Here is a 15,472-nt window from a genome sequence, read left to right as displayed (position 1 = left end):
TTTAAAAAGAATCCTTTCAGGGGGTAGCTGGGTAGCTCAGTGGAGTGAGAGTCAGGCCTAGAGACAGGAGGTCCTAGGTTCAAACCCAGCCTCAGCCACTTCCCAGCTGTGTGACCCTGGGCAAGTCACTTGACCCCCATTGCCCACCCTTACCAATCTTCCACCTATGAGACAATACACTGAAGTACAAGGGTTTAAAAAAAAAAAAAGAATCCTTTCTTATAAAGGATGGCTTTCTGGAAGAGGGGAGGTTGATGACATAGAGAGAAATCTATGCAATGTAAAAACAAAAGTTAGCAATTTAAATGGATTTTTTATAGATACTTTATTTTTACCAATTATGCATAAAAAGTTTCTACATAAGTTTTCTGAAGTTATATGTTCCAAATTATCTCCCTCCTTTCTATTCTCCCCCCTCCCAGAGCTGGCAGACAATTCAATCTGGGTCATACATGTATTACACACAAAACATTTCTATATTATTCATTTTTGTAAGTGCCAAAACCCCCAAACATATACCCAAATAAAGTGAAAAATCATATGCTTTCATCTGCATTCCTACTCCTACAGTTCTTTCTCTAGAAGTGGGTAACATTTTTTTTTCCCCCAAGTCCCTTAGATTTGTTCCGGATCATTGTATTGCTGATAATAGCCAAGTCTGTCACATTTTATTATTCCACAATATTACTCTTACCGTGTACACTGTTTTGCTGGTTTTGCTCATTTCATTCTGCATCAGTTCATGTAGGTCTTTCCTGCTCTTTCTGAAATCGTCCTGTACATCATTCCTTAGATTTCAATAGTATTCCATTACCATCATATATCCAGTTTGTTCAGCCACTCCCCAATTGAGGAACATCCCTTTAGTTTCCAATTCTTTGCCACCACAAAAAGAGCAGCTAGAAATATTTTTGTACCAGCAAGTCTTTTCCCAATTTTTAAAAATCTCTTTGACTTAGTAGCGGTATTACTGTGATCCTGGCTTCTTAAAAGCTGCTCCTGCAAAGAGGCGAAGGTTCTCGTTGTGACTGAGAAGGACCAGCCAAGCCAAAGAGGCCAGTCATCAGGGATGGGTTATGTTTGGCCTCAGCAATTCCCTACACTGCCCGTTAATGTGCGAAGGCATTATAGTCTGCGGGGTAGAAAGAGTCCCTGTGTAGTGGGGCAGGGGATAGGGTGCTCTGCTTGGAGGAAGACTGGAATTCAGATCCTGCCTGGGACACTTCCTGTGTGACCCTGGGCTAGCCACTCCTTCAGCCTCAGTTTCCCTATCTGTGAATGGGGATAATAGCACCTCCCTCACAGGATTTGCAGGGAGGAAAAGCCCTTTGCAAATCAAAGCCTAGTAGGAGTGCCAGCTATTGTCATTATTAAATCAACAATGAAATTAGTGGAAGAATTGCACTTTTACGAAAACCAGAGGAGAGCCCAGGAAGGCGAGGCATGCCCGTGAAAAGTAGACAGAGGCCAAAGCAAGGTAAGGTCAGGGAAACTTAAACGCGAGGCATGGGTTCAAGTGAAGTAACACATAGGAAACTTAGGTGGGCAGAGACCGTGAATAATTGCTTTCTTTGTTTCTTTCTGTGTCTTTATTCATCTCGAAGGAAAAGCCGTTTTCCTGGCCAGAGATAAACACCATCTATCGGACATCTGCCACCTGGTCCGTCACGACGTTCCCTACCTGTTTCAGAAATATGTGAAGGAATCTCACGGCAAGGACATCCGCGTGGTGGTGGTGGGCGGCCACGTCATCGGCTCCATGCTCCGCTGCTCCACGGATGGGAGGATGCAGAGTAACTGCTCCTTAGGTAAGGCGGCTGGGGCTTGGCCGGGGCGCTCAGGGCTTGGCCGGGGCGCTCAGGGCTTGGGCGCGCGCTCGTGGAAATATCCCGAGAAGGGGGTGTGGAATGCCCGCGTGCCAGCTTTAGCCGAGGCACTAGAACAGCCGGCAGCCAGCCTTGGGGCTGGTCGGAGGGGCCAGGACAGACGCCGAAGAGAGAGTTGCACCCACGCGGGTCAGGCGCTGGCCGGACCTCCAAGACGGCCCCCCTCCTCGAACTCTGTCAGCAGTAGGGTCTTTGCTGAGGAAATGGCGGGAAATCCCGGCCCAGGGCTCCGCCTCCTTTCAGTCCCAGCCTGAGGAAAGGACATCACAAGGACAGGCACCACCCGGGTAATCAATCACTGACCAATGGGGGGGGGGGGGGGAGGTGAATGCCGTGTTCGGTCAGCAGGAGGTACCCGGGGGAAGGGACCCACCTCACCGGGACTCAGAGTCCTGGCAGCAGCTGCCGCCACAGCAACGAGGATAACATTAGCAGACATCCGAGGGTAGCTTTGAGGCTTACACACGCACATGCTAGCCTCCCGTCACCCTTTGAGGGGGGCCCTGCACCATTTTACACGTGAGGAAACTGAGGATCAATGCGGTGAAGGGAATTTCCCAAGTCATAGAGCATAAATGTTAGGAAGGGGATTTGAACCCAGGTCTTCCTGACTCCTGGGTCAGCACCATGTCCTCTATATCGCAGTGTGTCCCCAGTCAGAAGACTAGTTCTTGGTTCCATTTTCCTAGTTGTGGAACTTGGTGGGTCAACCTCTCCCAGCCTTACTTTTCTCATCTGTAAATGGGGATAATCATATTTGTAGTATCTGTGTTGCCAGGTTGTTCAGTGGAAAATGCCTGCAAGTAAACTTTGGTTTCTTTTATTTTCTCAGCTTTCAATGGATTGGTTTCCTTGTCTCACACTATTTTAGGAAATTCTTGGGTCAAGCAAGTTTTCAGTTTACATTTTTGTTACCCTTTGGTAGCAGGTAGTAAACAAAATAATGAAAATAATAATAATAATGTTAGCTAACACTGATTTAGTGCCAGGCACTGTGCTTAGCACTCCTTGATCCCAACAACCCTGGGAAGGTAGTACTACTATTATCCCCATTTTACAGATGTGGAAACTGAGGCAAGCAGTGATTTTTTTTTTTCCCTAGAGTCATATAGCTTTTAGGTGTCTGAGTTTGGATTTGAACTCAGGTCTTCCTGACTCGAGGCCAGGCACTATATCCACTGCACTACTTAACTGAATAATGAATAAAATAATAGTGTTTATACAGTGCTTAAAGGTGTGCAGCATGCTTTACAAATACTATCTCATTTGATCCTCACAACAACCCTGGGAGGGAGGTGCTTTTTTTTTTATCTTCATATTACAGATGAGGAAACTGAAACAGAGATTCTGACTTGCCCAGGGTTACAGTTAGTAAAGTGAGTAGGGTAGAATTTGAAATCAGGGCCTCCTGACTTCAGGCCTAGTATTATATCCACTGGACCACTATAGAATGCAAGTTAAATAAGTTCCTTGAGGGCAGGGACAGTGGGTTTTGTTTGTGTTTTGTTTTTTGTTTTTTTTTAGCTTAAAAAATTCTTATTAATAGCTTTTGTTTTTACATCATTTTTTTTTAAACCTTTACCTTCTATCTTAGAATTAATGCTATGTATTGGTCCCAAGGCAGAAGAACAGTAAGGGCTAGGCAATGGGGGTGAAGTGACTTGCCCAGGGTCACACAGCTGGGAAGTGTCTGAGATTTGAACCCACGACCTCCTGTCTTTAGGCCTAACTCTCAATCCACTGAGCTACCCAGCTGCCCCCTTTTACATCATTTCCATTTATGAGTAGATCTCACCTCTCCCTCACTTGTGTAAGAGAACAAGGAAAAGAAAAGAAGTAGAAAGAAATACACCCAAACCAATAAGGCAGCTGCTTGTGGCAGGAAAGCAGCGCCCTGACCCGGCACCGTAGTCCCCACTGCTGTGGAGAAGGGAGAGACAGTAACTGTCACATCTCTTCTTCCAGGCCGGGCGCTGGGATCAGTGGGTTCGGCGGACGGTTGTTCATCTTCATCTTCTTTCTGTTTGTGCTATTTTAGTGATTATACAGGACTGACTTTCACTCTTCTCCGTTACTCCCAGCACCCAGGACTCATCAGGCCCCAGTACATTTGCTGAATTGAATTGACAGGCCCCACCACGGAGACACTTAGAAGATGATAGGCTGCTAGGAGCAGAGCTTAGTCTGGTTGGAAGGACAAGACCACACGACTGAACCGCTTCGTTCTAAATTTTGTTGAGCATTTCATGGCATATTCTGTTATTGTATGTTTAAAATATACTTTTTTCACCTTAAAACCCTCACCTTCCTTCTTAAAATCAATACCGTGTGTTAGTTCCAAGACAGAAGAGTGGTAAGGGCTAGGCAATGGGGGTGAAGTGACTTGCTCAGGCTTACCCTGGCAGGAAGTGTGTGGGACCAGATTTGAACCCAGGACCTCTCCTCTCTGAGCTTGGCTCTCCATCCACTGAGCCACCCAGCTGCCCCCTAAATTATACTCTTAAGAGTGTAATTCAGAGTTAAAAAGTCCAACCCTTCCCCTGGGAATACCCAAGCAATGAGTCACGGGAGAGAACTGGAATAAGTGGGTGAAGGTTAGCCTGAGCCGCAGGGAGCTCGGGCTTTTGGCTGGGCTCTGGGTGTGTCAGTTACCCCACAAGTAAACTGGGAACTAGAGATAACATTCCTGTAGGCTTGTAGGTAGAATGGGAGCACGAATCTGTTTCAGGCTGGCTGAGAAAGCCGATCTGAAGCTGGGGGTCTCAAGGAAAGACATCAAGGCCGCATGGCCACCCAGGAGACTAAACGGAAGGGGTAGCTCAAGACAGCCGTCTGTAAGCATGTAGGAAGCATCTCCCGTGTGCCACGCACTGTGCTAAGCCGTGGGGACACAATGAAAGGGAAAGGACGGTCCGTGCCCTCCAGGAGCTCATGCTCTAGTGGGGAAAGACAACCTGCGAGAAGATGCTGGGGGGAAGGAGAGGGCGCCCAAGTGTAGGGACATGATGAACATCCATAGCCAAGTGGGAGATGACGAGGAGGAGGCCGTAAGCAGCTCTCTTAGCCAGCAAGGGAGAGGCCCGAGGGGCAGGGGGTCCTGAGGAGGGGCCCGTGGCAGAATTGATGCTGTCTTACAGAGAGATGATTTCTGGAGACAGTGGTGACGTCTAGAACAGCCACGTGGGAAGTATACTATTCAACAAAGAGCTAGTGAAGATGCTTCAGCCGGACGTCACAGGGCAGAGAGAAATGGGCCAGGGGCTTGCATGGGCTAGATGTCTAGGAGGTTGGAGACAGGGCCCCAGCAGGCGCAGGGACAGATGAATGGGAAATGGCCTCCCTCATCTTTGGGGGCCTGGATCCAGAGCAGGACCTTCAGGGAGGCTGTAGAATGGAAGTAGGAAGCATCTTTAGGTTGTCTAAGCAAATAAAGGAAGAGGAAATGGTCCCTCGAAAGACCTGAGAATGTTCATGTCTCCCCTTCTCAGTAGGCCTCAGACTAAAAGCTTGAGAATCTTTGTTATTCCCCCAAGAACAATTCAGAAACATTTCCTTGGCAGAGAGCATCCTTAGTTGTGCCTGAATCCATACTGTTGCAAACTGGCCTTTTTGTGTATTTATTGCACCCTTAGGGTTTCCTCTCTGAAACCTTCAGTGTCAGTCCAACCTTGAGGCAAATGACACCCAGAGTGAAGTAATATAACAAAGTGTTATTTAGAGGAAAAGAGGGGGTGGGGAGTGGGGGAAGGGAGGCCAATGGCAGTGGGATGGGGGGGGAATAATGAGGGGGGAACCCCAAACCAGTGGACAACTATTGATCTCCACCTGAGTAGAGAAGGGAGTAGTTTCTTATAGTGTGGTTGTCTGAGATGAGGTTATCTGGATTGCCTCTATTGGTCAAAGTGGGGTTATTTGGGTTCAGTTCATTGGATGGTTCTGAGGGGGTTGGCTTTGGGGGTGGGAAGTTCCCAGGCCTGGTGGTCAGCGATGTGGAGGTCATTTGTCTAGGCCTGACAGGAAAATCCTGATGTCCTGCCAGGTTTTACTAGGGCTTTGGAGGTGGGGCTTTGGTCCCAAGGTCTATCATTTCCATCTTTTGATTTATATAAAAATAAAAAATGGGAGTGGAAGATGGCAGAGGGGATTTTGGAGAGGAGCCATAAGTCCAGGGGGGGATTGTAGGTGAAGTTCTTGCTTGCAGATTTACCAGGGGATGGAGTTCAGATTTGTAGTGACTGATGGGGTCTACATCAGCTGTGCCCAGACCATCTTAAAAGTCTAGGGAAATCAGGGAGCCTGGAGTGTGGGAGCAGGAGCAAATAATGAGTAAAAGAATTTAGAAGAGGCAAGAGCAGAACTGGAGATAGATGTTGGCCTCTGGTCATCCCCCCATTAATCCATACACTGATACCCAAAGTAGCACATAGGTGCCAAGTAAGTAATACCGACCTTAAGCCCTTTAGGAGTTTACAGGAAAGATTACTGTGGGCTGGCTCAGTCAACGAAAATGTTACAGAAGAGATTTGTAAGGGCTCGTCGCCCAAGAGGCCCAGCATCCATGCTGGCACATCGACACCAGCCTCTGCAATGAAAAAGACCGAGCTTGGCACTCCCTGCCAGTTAGCTTCCTTAGCCTTGTATGGTCTTCCTGCAGGACTCGGGCCTGGGATCTGGGCCTTCTGTAGACACCAAAGTACAAACTCCGGCTTGCTTTTTAGCTTCTTCTCACCTTCCTCTCACTGGGGCAGAGATAGATTTTCCATCCCGTGCAGTGGGAACTGGGAGTGGGGAGGGAACACTGACCCTGCCACTTCTTATTCCTGCCTTTGGCAATTCTAGAAAAGGATAAGGATAAGTCCAGGGAGGGGACTAACAGCATTTTGTCCTAGAACCTCCCTCCTCATAGTCCATATATATTTGAACAAGAGTCTCCTCTATAAGCTAACACACAAGTTGTGCCATAGGTTTTGTTTGAAGGCCTCCAGTAAGGAGGAACCTAACTGCCTCCCTGCCTCCCTGCCTCCCTGCAGGTGCAGCCCATTTCCTTTTAGTCAGGGAGTCTTTTCTTGACCTACAACTGAAACTTGCCCCTTTGCAACTTCTACCCATTTCTCCTAGATCGGTTGTCTGGAACCAATCAAAATCAGGCCCTTTTCCACATAACCACCTTCAGATACTTGGAGATAGAAGCCAGAGACAGGCTGGACTTGCTATTCAAATTTTCTCATAGGAGACATTTATTTTAATTTTAGATCCAGTGTTAACTAGTTGTAAGATGTGCCCTCAGTCTACCCATCTTTAAAATGATAAAAACCATCTTCAGGCCAAGATGTTTTTAGACGAAATATTCAGAAGTGAACATTTGGGGCTCCAAAATGGGAAATTATTGTCTGCATTTATGGTCATTGAAGCTCACCCTTTCTGTCCTAGCTAAATGCTCTGTAGTTTGAATTAGACCTGGCCACATTAGCTCTGCACTGTGCCCATAGGGAGCACCTAGACACAAATGCCTTTGTGGCACTGTTTTGCCTTTTAAATCACCAAGAAGAATCCTTGTTTTTGTTCTAGGGCCCAGATGCCACTAGAATTTTGCCATGTTGCTTACCTTGGCACACATTTTCCAGCTAAAAACAGAAGGGGCATCTCTTTAAATTGTTAGGTCAGGAAAGGACTATTGATCTTGAGGCAACAGCTCATGGGCCTCAGAATTTGAATATTTAAAAATTATTGGGGCAGCTGAGTGGCATAATGGATCAAGAGCCAGGCCTGGAGATGGGAGGTGCTGGGTTCAAATATGGTGTCAAACACTTCCTAGATGTGTGACCGTTGGCAAGTCACTTAACCCCAGTTGCCTAGCCCTTACTACGCCTTCTGACTTGGAATAGATACATCACATTGATTCTAAGACAGAAGGTAAGAGCTTTAAAAAAAACTAACATTATTTGTGGGGCTAACTCTCTGCAGAAGTCCTACTCTAAGGCTGGACACTGAGCTCTTGGGAGCTTTGCTAGTTAAGCGTAATCCTGCCATGTTGGAGAATAACAGCATTAATAATAATGTTAGCTAGCATTTATAGATCACTTAAAGATTTATAAAGCATTTTACAAATATCTCATTTTATCCTTCCCACAGACCTGGGAGATAGGTACTATTATTATCCCCTTTTTATAGATAAAAGAAACTGAGGTAGACTTGCTCAGGGTCACCCAGCTAATAAATGTTAAGTCACATTTGAACTCATGACTCTAACTCCAGGTCTAGCATTTTCTCTACTGCTCCACTTGGCTGCCTCTTAAAGAGCTCCAAGTTTCTTAAGCCCAGGGTTGCATTGTATATCTCATTTATTTATTTATTTATTTCCCCCCTTTTTTTATTTAGAATATTTTTCTATGATTACATGATTCATGATCCCCCTCCCCACTCTTTCCTCCCCTCTCCAAAAGCTGACAAGCAGTTCCACTGGGTTATACATGGTATATCTCCTTTTTAAAAAATAAATTTATATATATATATTTTTTATCTTGCATCTACTTATATATGTGCCTGCTGTCTCTGTTCACCCCCAAGAGATGGTAAGATCAGTGAAGGCAGAGATTGTTGAACTTTTTCTTTGTATACCAAGCACCTAGCACAGCACCTGACATTTAACTGGTGTAAGATTAAGATTAATATCCAATAACTCCAAGTATTATATTTTACAAGGTTTATTAATAATCCCTTGAAGTAGAAAGAAAAGAAACTAAAAGAAATAGAAGTTCAAACCTAATTATCTAACAAAAAATAAACCACGTGGATAGATTCTCCTGTCTGGCATAAAGCCAGCTTTCCCAGCCACAATCAGGGGAAAAGAGAGAGAAGGAGGAGCTACATCAAAATATATCCTCCCTACTTTAGCACGTAACATGAGAAGGAACATGGAAAGCTGAGATTTAGAGTCCAGGGGAGCAAAATCTAATTATATACTGGTAATTAATAAATGCGTGTTAATTGACTAATTGAGGACCAACTTGGCTAAGTATAGAGGGGTTCATCATGAAAGGTTGTCCATGAGATTAGGACCACCAAGGGAAAATTGCCAGAGCAAAACCTCCTTCTAGCTCAGTCCAAAGCCAGTAGAGAGAATAACTGTTAATGCCAGTAAAAATTCCCACAGTCCTTTTCTCCTTGTCAGAATCCTCTCCCAGGGCTTGTATCCAAAATCTCCTCTTTTCCTCTTAAAGCTAATCCATGAAATTTTACTCTATTCCTTACTTACTTCCTACATTGATCTCTCTTGGTGTAGAGCGGCTCGTTGTCTACTGAAGCACTGAGTTATTGTGGTCAGTGTCAGGAGAAGGAGCACCCACATGGATGAAATCATAGATCTTTTGAAATATTAGGTGAAAAGTATTATGCTGGTCTTGGGGTCAGAGGGTCCAGGTTCAAATCCTGGCTCAGGTACTTCCTACCGGCATGACTTTGCATATGTCACTTTCCCTAGGCCTCAGTTTCCTTATCTGTAAAATAAGGGGATTGAGCTAGATGGCCTCTAGATCTGTGGTCCTCTAATCCTCTGAATATTTGAAGTAGGTAAAGCTAAAGAGATTACACTTGAACTAGCAGTAGCAAACATTCAGCCTCATAGGGGTTTTGTGCCTGGGACTTCCTGCCATGCCAGAATTTCATCCATCTCTTTCTGCCTCCATAAATAGGTCGCTTCTCGTGTTTGGAAATGGCCTTCATCAGTGTTGTCATCGTGTCAATGTGCTTCCTTTGCAGGTGGCGTGGGTGTCATGTGTCCACTCACCGAGCAAGGCAAGCAGCTGGCCATTCAGGTGTCCAACATCCTGGGCATGGATTTCTGTGGGATTGACCTCCTCATCATGGATGATGGCTCCTTCGTGGTGTGCGAGGCAAATGCCAACGTGGGCTTTGTGGCCTTCGACCAGGCGTGCAACCTGGATGTGGGGGGGATCATCGCCGACTACACCATGTCCCTGCTCCCCCGCCGGCTGACCGGGAAGACGGCCCTTCTCCCAGGAGTGTCTGGCGCTGTGGAGAAGAATGAGCCTGAAGGAACTGCCTCTGCCCAGGCCGGCCCAGAAAGCATTTACATCACCAATGGCGGCTCTACGTCCAGTGAGAGCGAACCAGAGCTGGGAGAAATCAGGGATTCTTTGGCAAACACGGCCAGGGCCCAACCCCCTTCACTGCCAGGCCCCAGCTACAATATTAACAACATGATTGCCTCTGAATTAAAACTTAAATGAATTCAGCTTTTGGATATCATTTAAACCAAATCCTGCTGCTTCCCTGATAGTTTTGAATGAATAAGATCTTGACTAATGTGTGTTCATTTGCACAGAAAATAGCAATCCCATCTGGGCACTTACTCACTTTACAGTATTCTTTCTAACAACGATTTAAGAAAATTGCTTGGCTTTGTGGTTTGTACAAAGACTCATCTTAAAGGATGCTCACAAAGAATAACACCCCAGCCCGTGAAGTCGGTCTTGGTTCCTGGGTTACAGACACTTGGCTATGAAGTGCTAGCAGCCGACTGCCAGGCATGGAATCTCTCTGCCGCCGTAGTCTGCATGTTTCCATCTCTCGATGACAGAGCCCCGTCCTTCAGAGCTGCTCGAAGAGATATCTGAAAGCTCCCAAGAGATCAAGGCCGTGGGATCCAGATGCCATCATGAGCTCTCTTCTGTTCATGGCCATTCGATGCTCAGAGGATACACGCTTCCAGCATCGTGCTAGAGAACCCGTCCCTCTGCTTCCCACTGATCAGCAGCTTGGCTTCATCGTGACCTGTTTCTTTTGTCACTCAGGATCCAGTGATTGGGGAGCATCTCCATTAACACGTTCAAAGGAAGCACTTTGTAGGAAGTGGAATCCGATCTGTTCTAGGCTTTGGCTCCATTGGCGCTTCTCTGTAAACAGAGCCCATCCTACAAAGTGCTTTGTTGTTTCCATCACAAAATGGAAAGATGTGCTTTAGCGATGCCCTGGCCCCTGGGGGCCTCTCCCAATCTGCTTCTCCTCCTCTTTCTCCTCCTCTTCCTCCTCCTCCTTCTCCTCTTCCTCCTCCTTCTCCTCGCCTCACTTCCCCGTAGCCTTTTTGTTTCAGTTGGAAATGCATTTCATTGAGCCAAGGGACTTACCCTTTCTTTTCTTCTCCTTTTAATCCTTCTCCATGTTGGATTTCTCTCCAGCGGCTCTCTGGAATTAGGTGTGGTAAGCTAAATCAATTAGATGGATGACATAGTTGACATCTGGAAAATAAGCGTGGCTCTTCCACATGGAAGGATCCATAATTTGGTGTGGTGTGGGTGGGCTGCTTGGTCCTTATGTGGGCTTGGCTCCGTGGAATTATAATGGGGCAAAGCAATGGGAAACACACCCATCCTTTGGGACATTCTGGAGTCCAATATAACCCTGGAAATTTAAATTTATGTACTTAATGAAATGAGGGAGAAGCACCCTTCAGGAATCATTGCCTACCCTGTTTTTATTTTGTTGTTTTTGGCTGACACGGGCATACCCTAAGTGCTTTCCATTATTCCAATTGCCTGTGCAGTAGGTGATGAACCTCTCCCTGGGAAAGAGACATTGAGATGGATATCTGAAACTACTATTCCCACTGCAGGGAATATCTGTCAAATAATGACACTTTAAAAAAAAAAAAAAAGCATACCACAATTGCCACATAGAAGCAAGTGTTGTCTCCTTCAAAGTCTCACCTTAGGAAGTCTACACCTTTATTCCTGCAAAGCTTTGAGAACAGAATTCTGATCCAATTATAGGCACCAAAAGAAAACCAGGAGCACCGTATAAGTCACCTTTCATTAGGGGGACTCACACTTTCTCCCCAGCCGTAGTTTATGGTCACTTTTGACTATTTCTAGACATTAGAATCACCTCCCAAAGATCGACCGTCATTGGGGATGAAAAAAAAAATTGTATCACAAACACTGAAGTCTATTTCCGAAGATGAAAGTGTTCAAGCGGGGCGGGCAGGGGGAATGATCTGAGCAGCCACAGCTTGGGGGGCCCAAAGCTACAGCTTTCCATCGGGAATCACTTTGGTGAGAACGACAGCCGCTCACATGTACAGGATTGGGCTGAATAAAGAAATCATTCACTTTATCTTGCACCTCACGTGAGCTTAACACAACTATCAAACGTGTAAACAATAACAGTGCCGCCACGTTCACAACATAGTTTTAAGGTTTGTCTAAAAGCACCAGGACAGAAAAGGGTTCCACAGTGCCATTGGAATCGACCTAAGCCGCCTGTGGAGCGGCGTGGAGGGACGTCACCAGGCACAGAGCGTATTTTATACTTCACCCGATGGAGCTGAGATAGCACCGATTTAATGTGTGACTACATGTCTGATTTAGTGAGGGAGGAAAAGGATAATGTTTCACTTTGGGGTGGGTTACGGCACCTTTTTACCACTCAGGGGAGATTTAGACAGTGTACAAGTTGGGTTCTGTCTTTGCTGGAGTTGACGAAATGCTTTGTGTCTGAACATCTGCCAGAGCCAAGGGAGGCCCTTGGGGAAGGTGCGTTTGTTCTAAAGCTCTTTAAGAAGCTGTTCCATAGAGTGTGGGGTCTGGAGATGGGAGGTTCCGGGTTCAAATACAGCCTCATCAGCTGAGTGACCCGGGGCAAGTCACTTAGCCCTGACTGCCTAGCCCTTGCTGCTTTTCTGCCTCAGAATTTATAGTGAGATTATTGGGGATTTAGACACGAAATGATAACTCTAGTCCAACTATCAATAATATGGAATTGGGTCTTGATCAGTGATACATGTAAAACCCAGTGGAGTGGTGCATCAGCTAAAGGGGGTTAGGGGGGTTTGGGGGAAAGGGAAAGAACAATAAATGTAACTAGGGGAAAATATTCAAAATTTAAATTTAAAAAAATTTTTAAAACCAATATGTAGTAAGAGAGAAGGTAGGGATTATTAAGAGGAGGAAGAGGAGAAGCAGCTGTTCCCCTCACACACAGAGATACTCTCTTCGGGACACTAGGAAGACAAAGCCTTCCTTTCCAGCCTCTCTTGCACAAAGAAAAGATTCTTTCCTGGCTATGAGCTATGCCATCAGAACATCCCCAGGCCAGGAGCAGTCACAGCAAGGCATCAGGGTGGGAGGATAGAATCTGCTTGCTCGTGTCCACCAGTTCTGCCTCATGCTCTGGCTACTCCCTCCTTCCCCTTGGCAGCACCCAGTATGACTCAGTGGGGAAAAACCTTGGATTTAAGAGTAGATAAACTAGCTTCAGGTTCTAGATGAATCATTACCTGGCTGAATGACTGTGGGCAAGTCACTTGGACTTTGTGCCTTGGTTTTTCCATCAGTAAAATGGGAGAAATGCTCTGCCCTATCTACTTCGCAAGATTGCTACCAGGGGCCAATTGTTACTAAGTTCGAACCCTAATTTGAAAATTGCATTGCAAGAGGTGAAATAAGAAAAGGGGGGCCTTCTTCTTCTGCGACTGCAGGATGGGACTCCTGATACCCATCCCCCTTCAAGAACTTCAGGTGGAAAGAGGCCAGTAGGTATCTATTTTTGCATTCTGAGCAGCAAAGAATGCAGCTTCTCAGCACCTTCAGTTCCAGTCTGGAAAGCCTACAAGGACCATCTGAGTATGACAACAGCCTTAAAGCCAAATCGTATATCAGCTGGGACACTTGATTTCCTTGTTCTTCCCGTGAAGGGTGTCTCCCCTGTGCAACATACATTTCCAGCTCTATATAGTACCTCCTTTTATTTGGTAGGAGCATCTTGAGACTGGTGAAAACTTGAATGCCACTAGCTGAGTCACTGTGAATATATTTTGCTATGCACTGATGAAAAAAAAATTCCTTGTATCTGTATATCTGTGTATGTTAGGGCTTGCAAAGGTAGCTGGAACCCTGGTTTTTAGCTTTAGATCTCTGAGAGGCCTCCTAAGCAATACAAGTAAGCTCCAAGCCATGTGAGGACTACATACTCAGACCCTCTCACTCCAGCTACAAAGGAATCAATCCCAGAACAGGCAGGAGACTCCCTTTCCCAAAAAATGGATTAATTTATTAAAGGCAGCATTTGAAAGAAATGTGGCTAGGGAGTGTGGACATTTTTTTTCCTTGGGAAAATAAAGTGGGATGCTGTGTGTCATTTTAATGGGAGAAAAAACTATGTGGGGGTGGCGTTTTATCATTTCAGTGAGAGAATAAGGAGGATGATTTATCCCTGGCACTATCCTTTTAACTAAATCCTCTCAGAGACAGGAAGAAGGAAAGAAAGCAAAGGACCTCACTCCTTCATTTCAAGGACTGGCTAGTTAAGGCTTTAATTTTTATTTTTAAATATTTTCCATGTTTCCATGATTCATCTTCTTTTCCTCCTAGTGCCAATAAGCAGTTCCACTGAGTTGTACAAATGTTATTATTTGATACCTAACTAGTTAAAGTTTTAGCATCTCTTGAATATATCAGATGAAACTGTTCAAATTGACTAAGAATTAGAGTTTCAACACTAACCCATGGGTTAGGCATGAAAGGCAGAATACCTTTCCCTTGTACGTCCTAAAGCTTTGGATACCCATGGATAGCTAAAAAGGAACCTAGCAGATGGTGATCATAACTTTGATTAAATTAGTGGTCAGGTCCAGCTACTGCCCATCTTTTGAGGCCAAGGCTGCTGGGAGATTACTCCTAGGATGTGCAGGTGTGCCTGGAGTGATCGGTGTTTGACCAGCTGGCTTTACTACCGTGGCATCTATTGGAGCATCCTTTGATTCCTCTTTTCCAGAGCCTGGTGCTGGTTTGGAATCTGCCTCTTAAAAGGACTGATCCTGATCAGCACTTATCTTATGATATTTGGCTACAGAGAACAGAGCACCATTCTAGAAATCAGAAGATCTATTCCGGCTTTTCTACTGACTTGAACATGTTGCTTCACCCCCAGAACCTCAGCTTTTTTGTAAAATAGATATTGGACCAAAAGATCCCTGCTAGCTCTAACATGTGATTTTCTGATCTTGTTCCATTTCCTAGTTTCCAGGCTCAGCAGTAGTGAGGTACACATTCTTACACAGCTCCCCCTCACTGGAAGGCGAAAGATAAAGTAGGGATTCCTGTGCAGCTGAGTTGGACTAGATAACCTTTGAGATCCTTTCCAGCTCAGAGATCCATGAACTCAAATAGACAGAAATAGATAAGAGCAGCTTTCATTAGGCTAGTCCCATCTTCTTTCCAAGCTTTCATTTTTTTCTTCTACCATACCAAGGGTTTTTGACTAGGTGAGCTCTCTGACATTCTGTGATAAAGAGCTTTTCAGTTACAAAAACACTTTTCCTTCCACTTTCTTGCTTGAGACTCATGACAACTTCCCATCACAAGTAGTTATCCCCGTTTTTAAAAGGGGGAAACCAACTGAGAGGTTAATTAACTTGATCAGAATTATACAGCTCACTAATGGATAAAGGCAAGACTCAACTTCCAAGTCTTCTGACCCCAAGTTTGGAGCTACAGCTCTTTTCACCACATACTGCTATCTCTGAGCTATCAGGGTTCAAGTATAACCAGGCTCTCTCCTGGCCTCAGGGC

General features: G+C 45.4%; 1 protein-coding gene across 1 annotated transcript in view; it reads left to right on the top strand.

Moving 5' to 3' along the window:
* RIMKLA (ribosomal modification protein rimK like family member A) overlaps window positions 1-10,135 on the top strand; it is a 63,848-nt gene extending 53,713 nt beyond the window's left edge. The window contains exons 4-5 of the mRNA XM_044671424.1: window positions 1,605-1,808; window positions 9,645-10,135. Of these exons, the coding sequence (XP_044527359.1) occupies window positions 1,605-1,808; window positions 9,645-10,135 (695 nt within the window). The remainder of the gene's footprint in view (window positions 1-1,604; window positions 1,809-9,644) is intronic.
* Window positions 10,136-15,472: the final 5,337 nt, after the last annotated feature.

This window comes from Gracilinanus agilis, chromosome 3 (assembly GCF_016433145.1).
Source record: "Gracilinanus agilis isolate LMUSP501 chromosome 3, AgileGrace, whole genome shotgun sequence".
Taxonomy (NCBI): Eukaryota; Metazoa; Chordata; class Mammalia; order Didelphimorphia; family Didelphidae; genus Gracilinanus; species Gracilinanus agilis.
The sequence above is the reverse complement of the archived record's forward strand: the minus strand, read 5'-3'. Positions and strand labels throughout refer to the sequence as shown.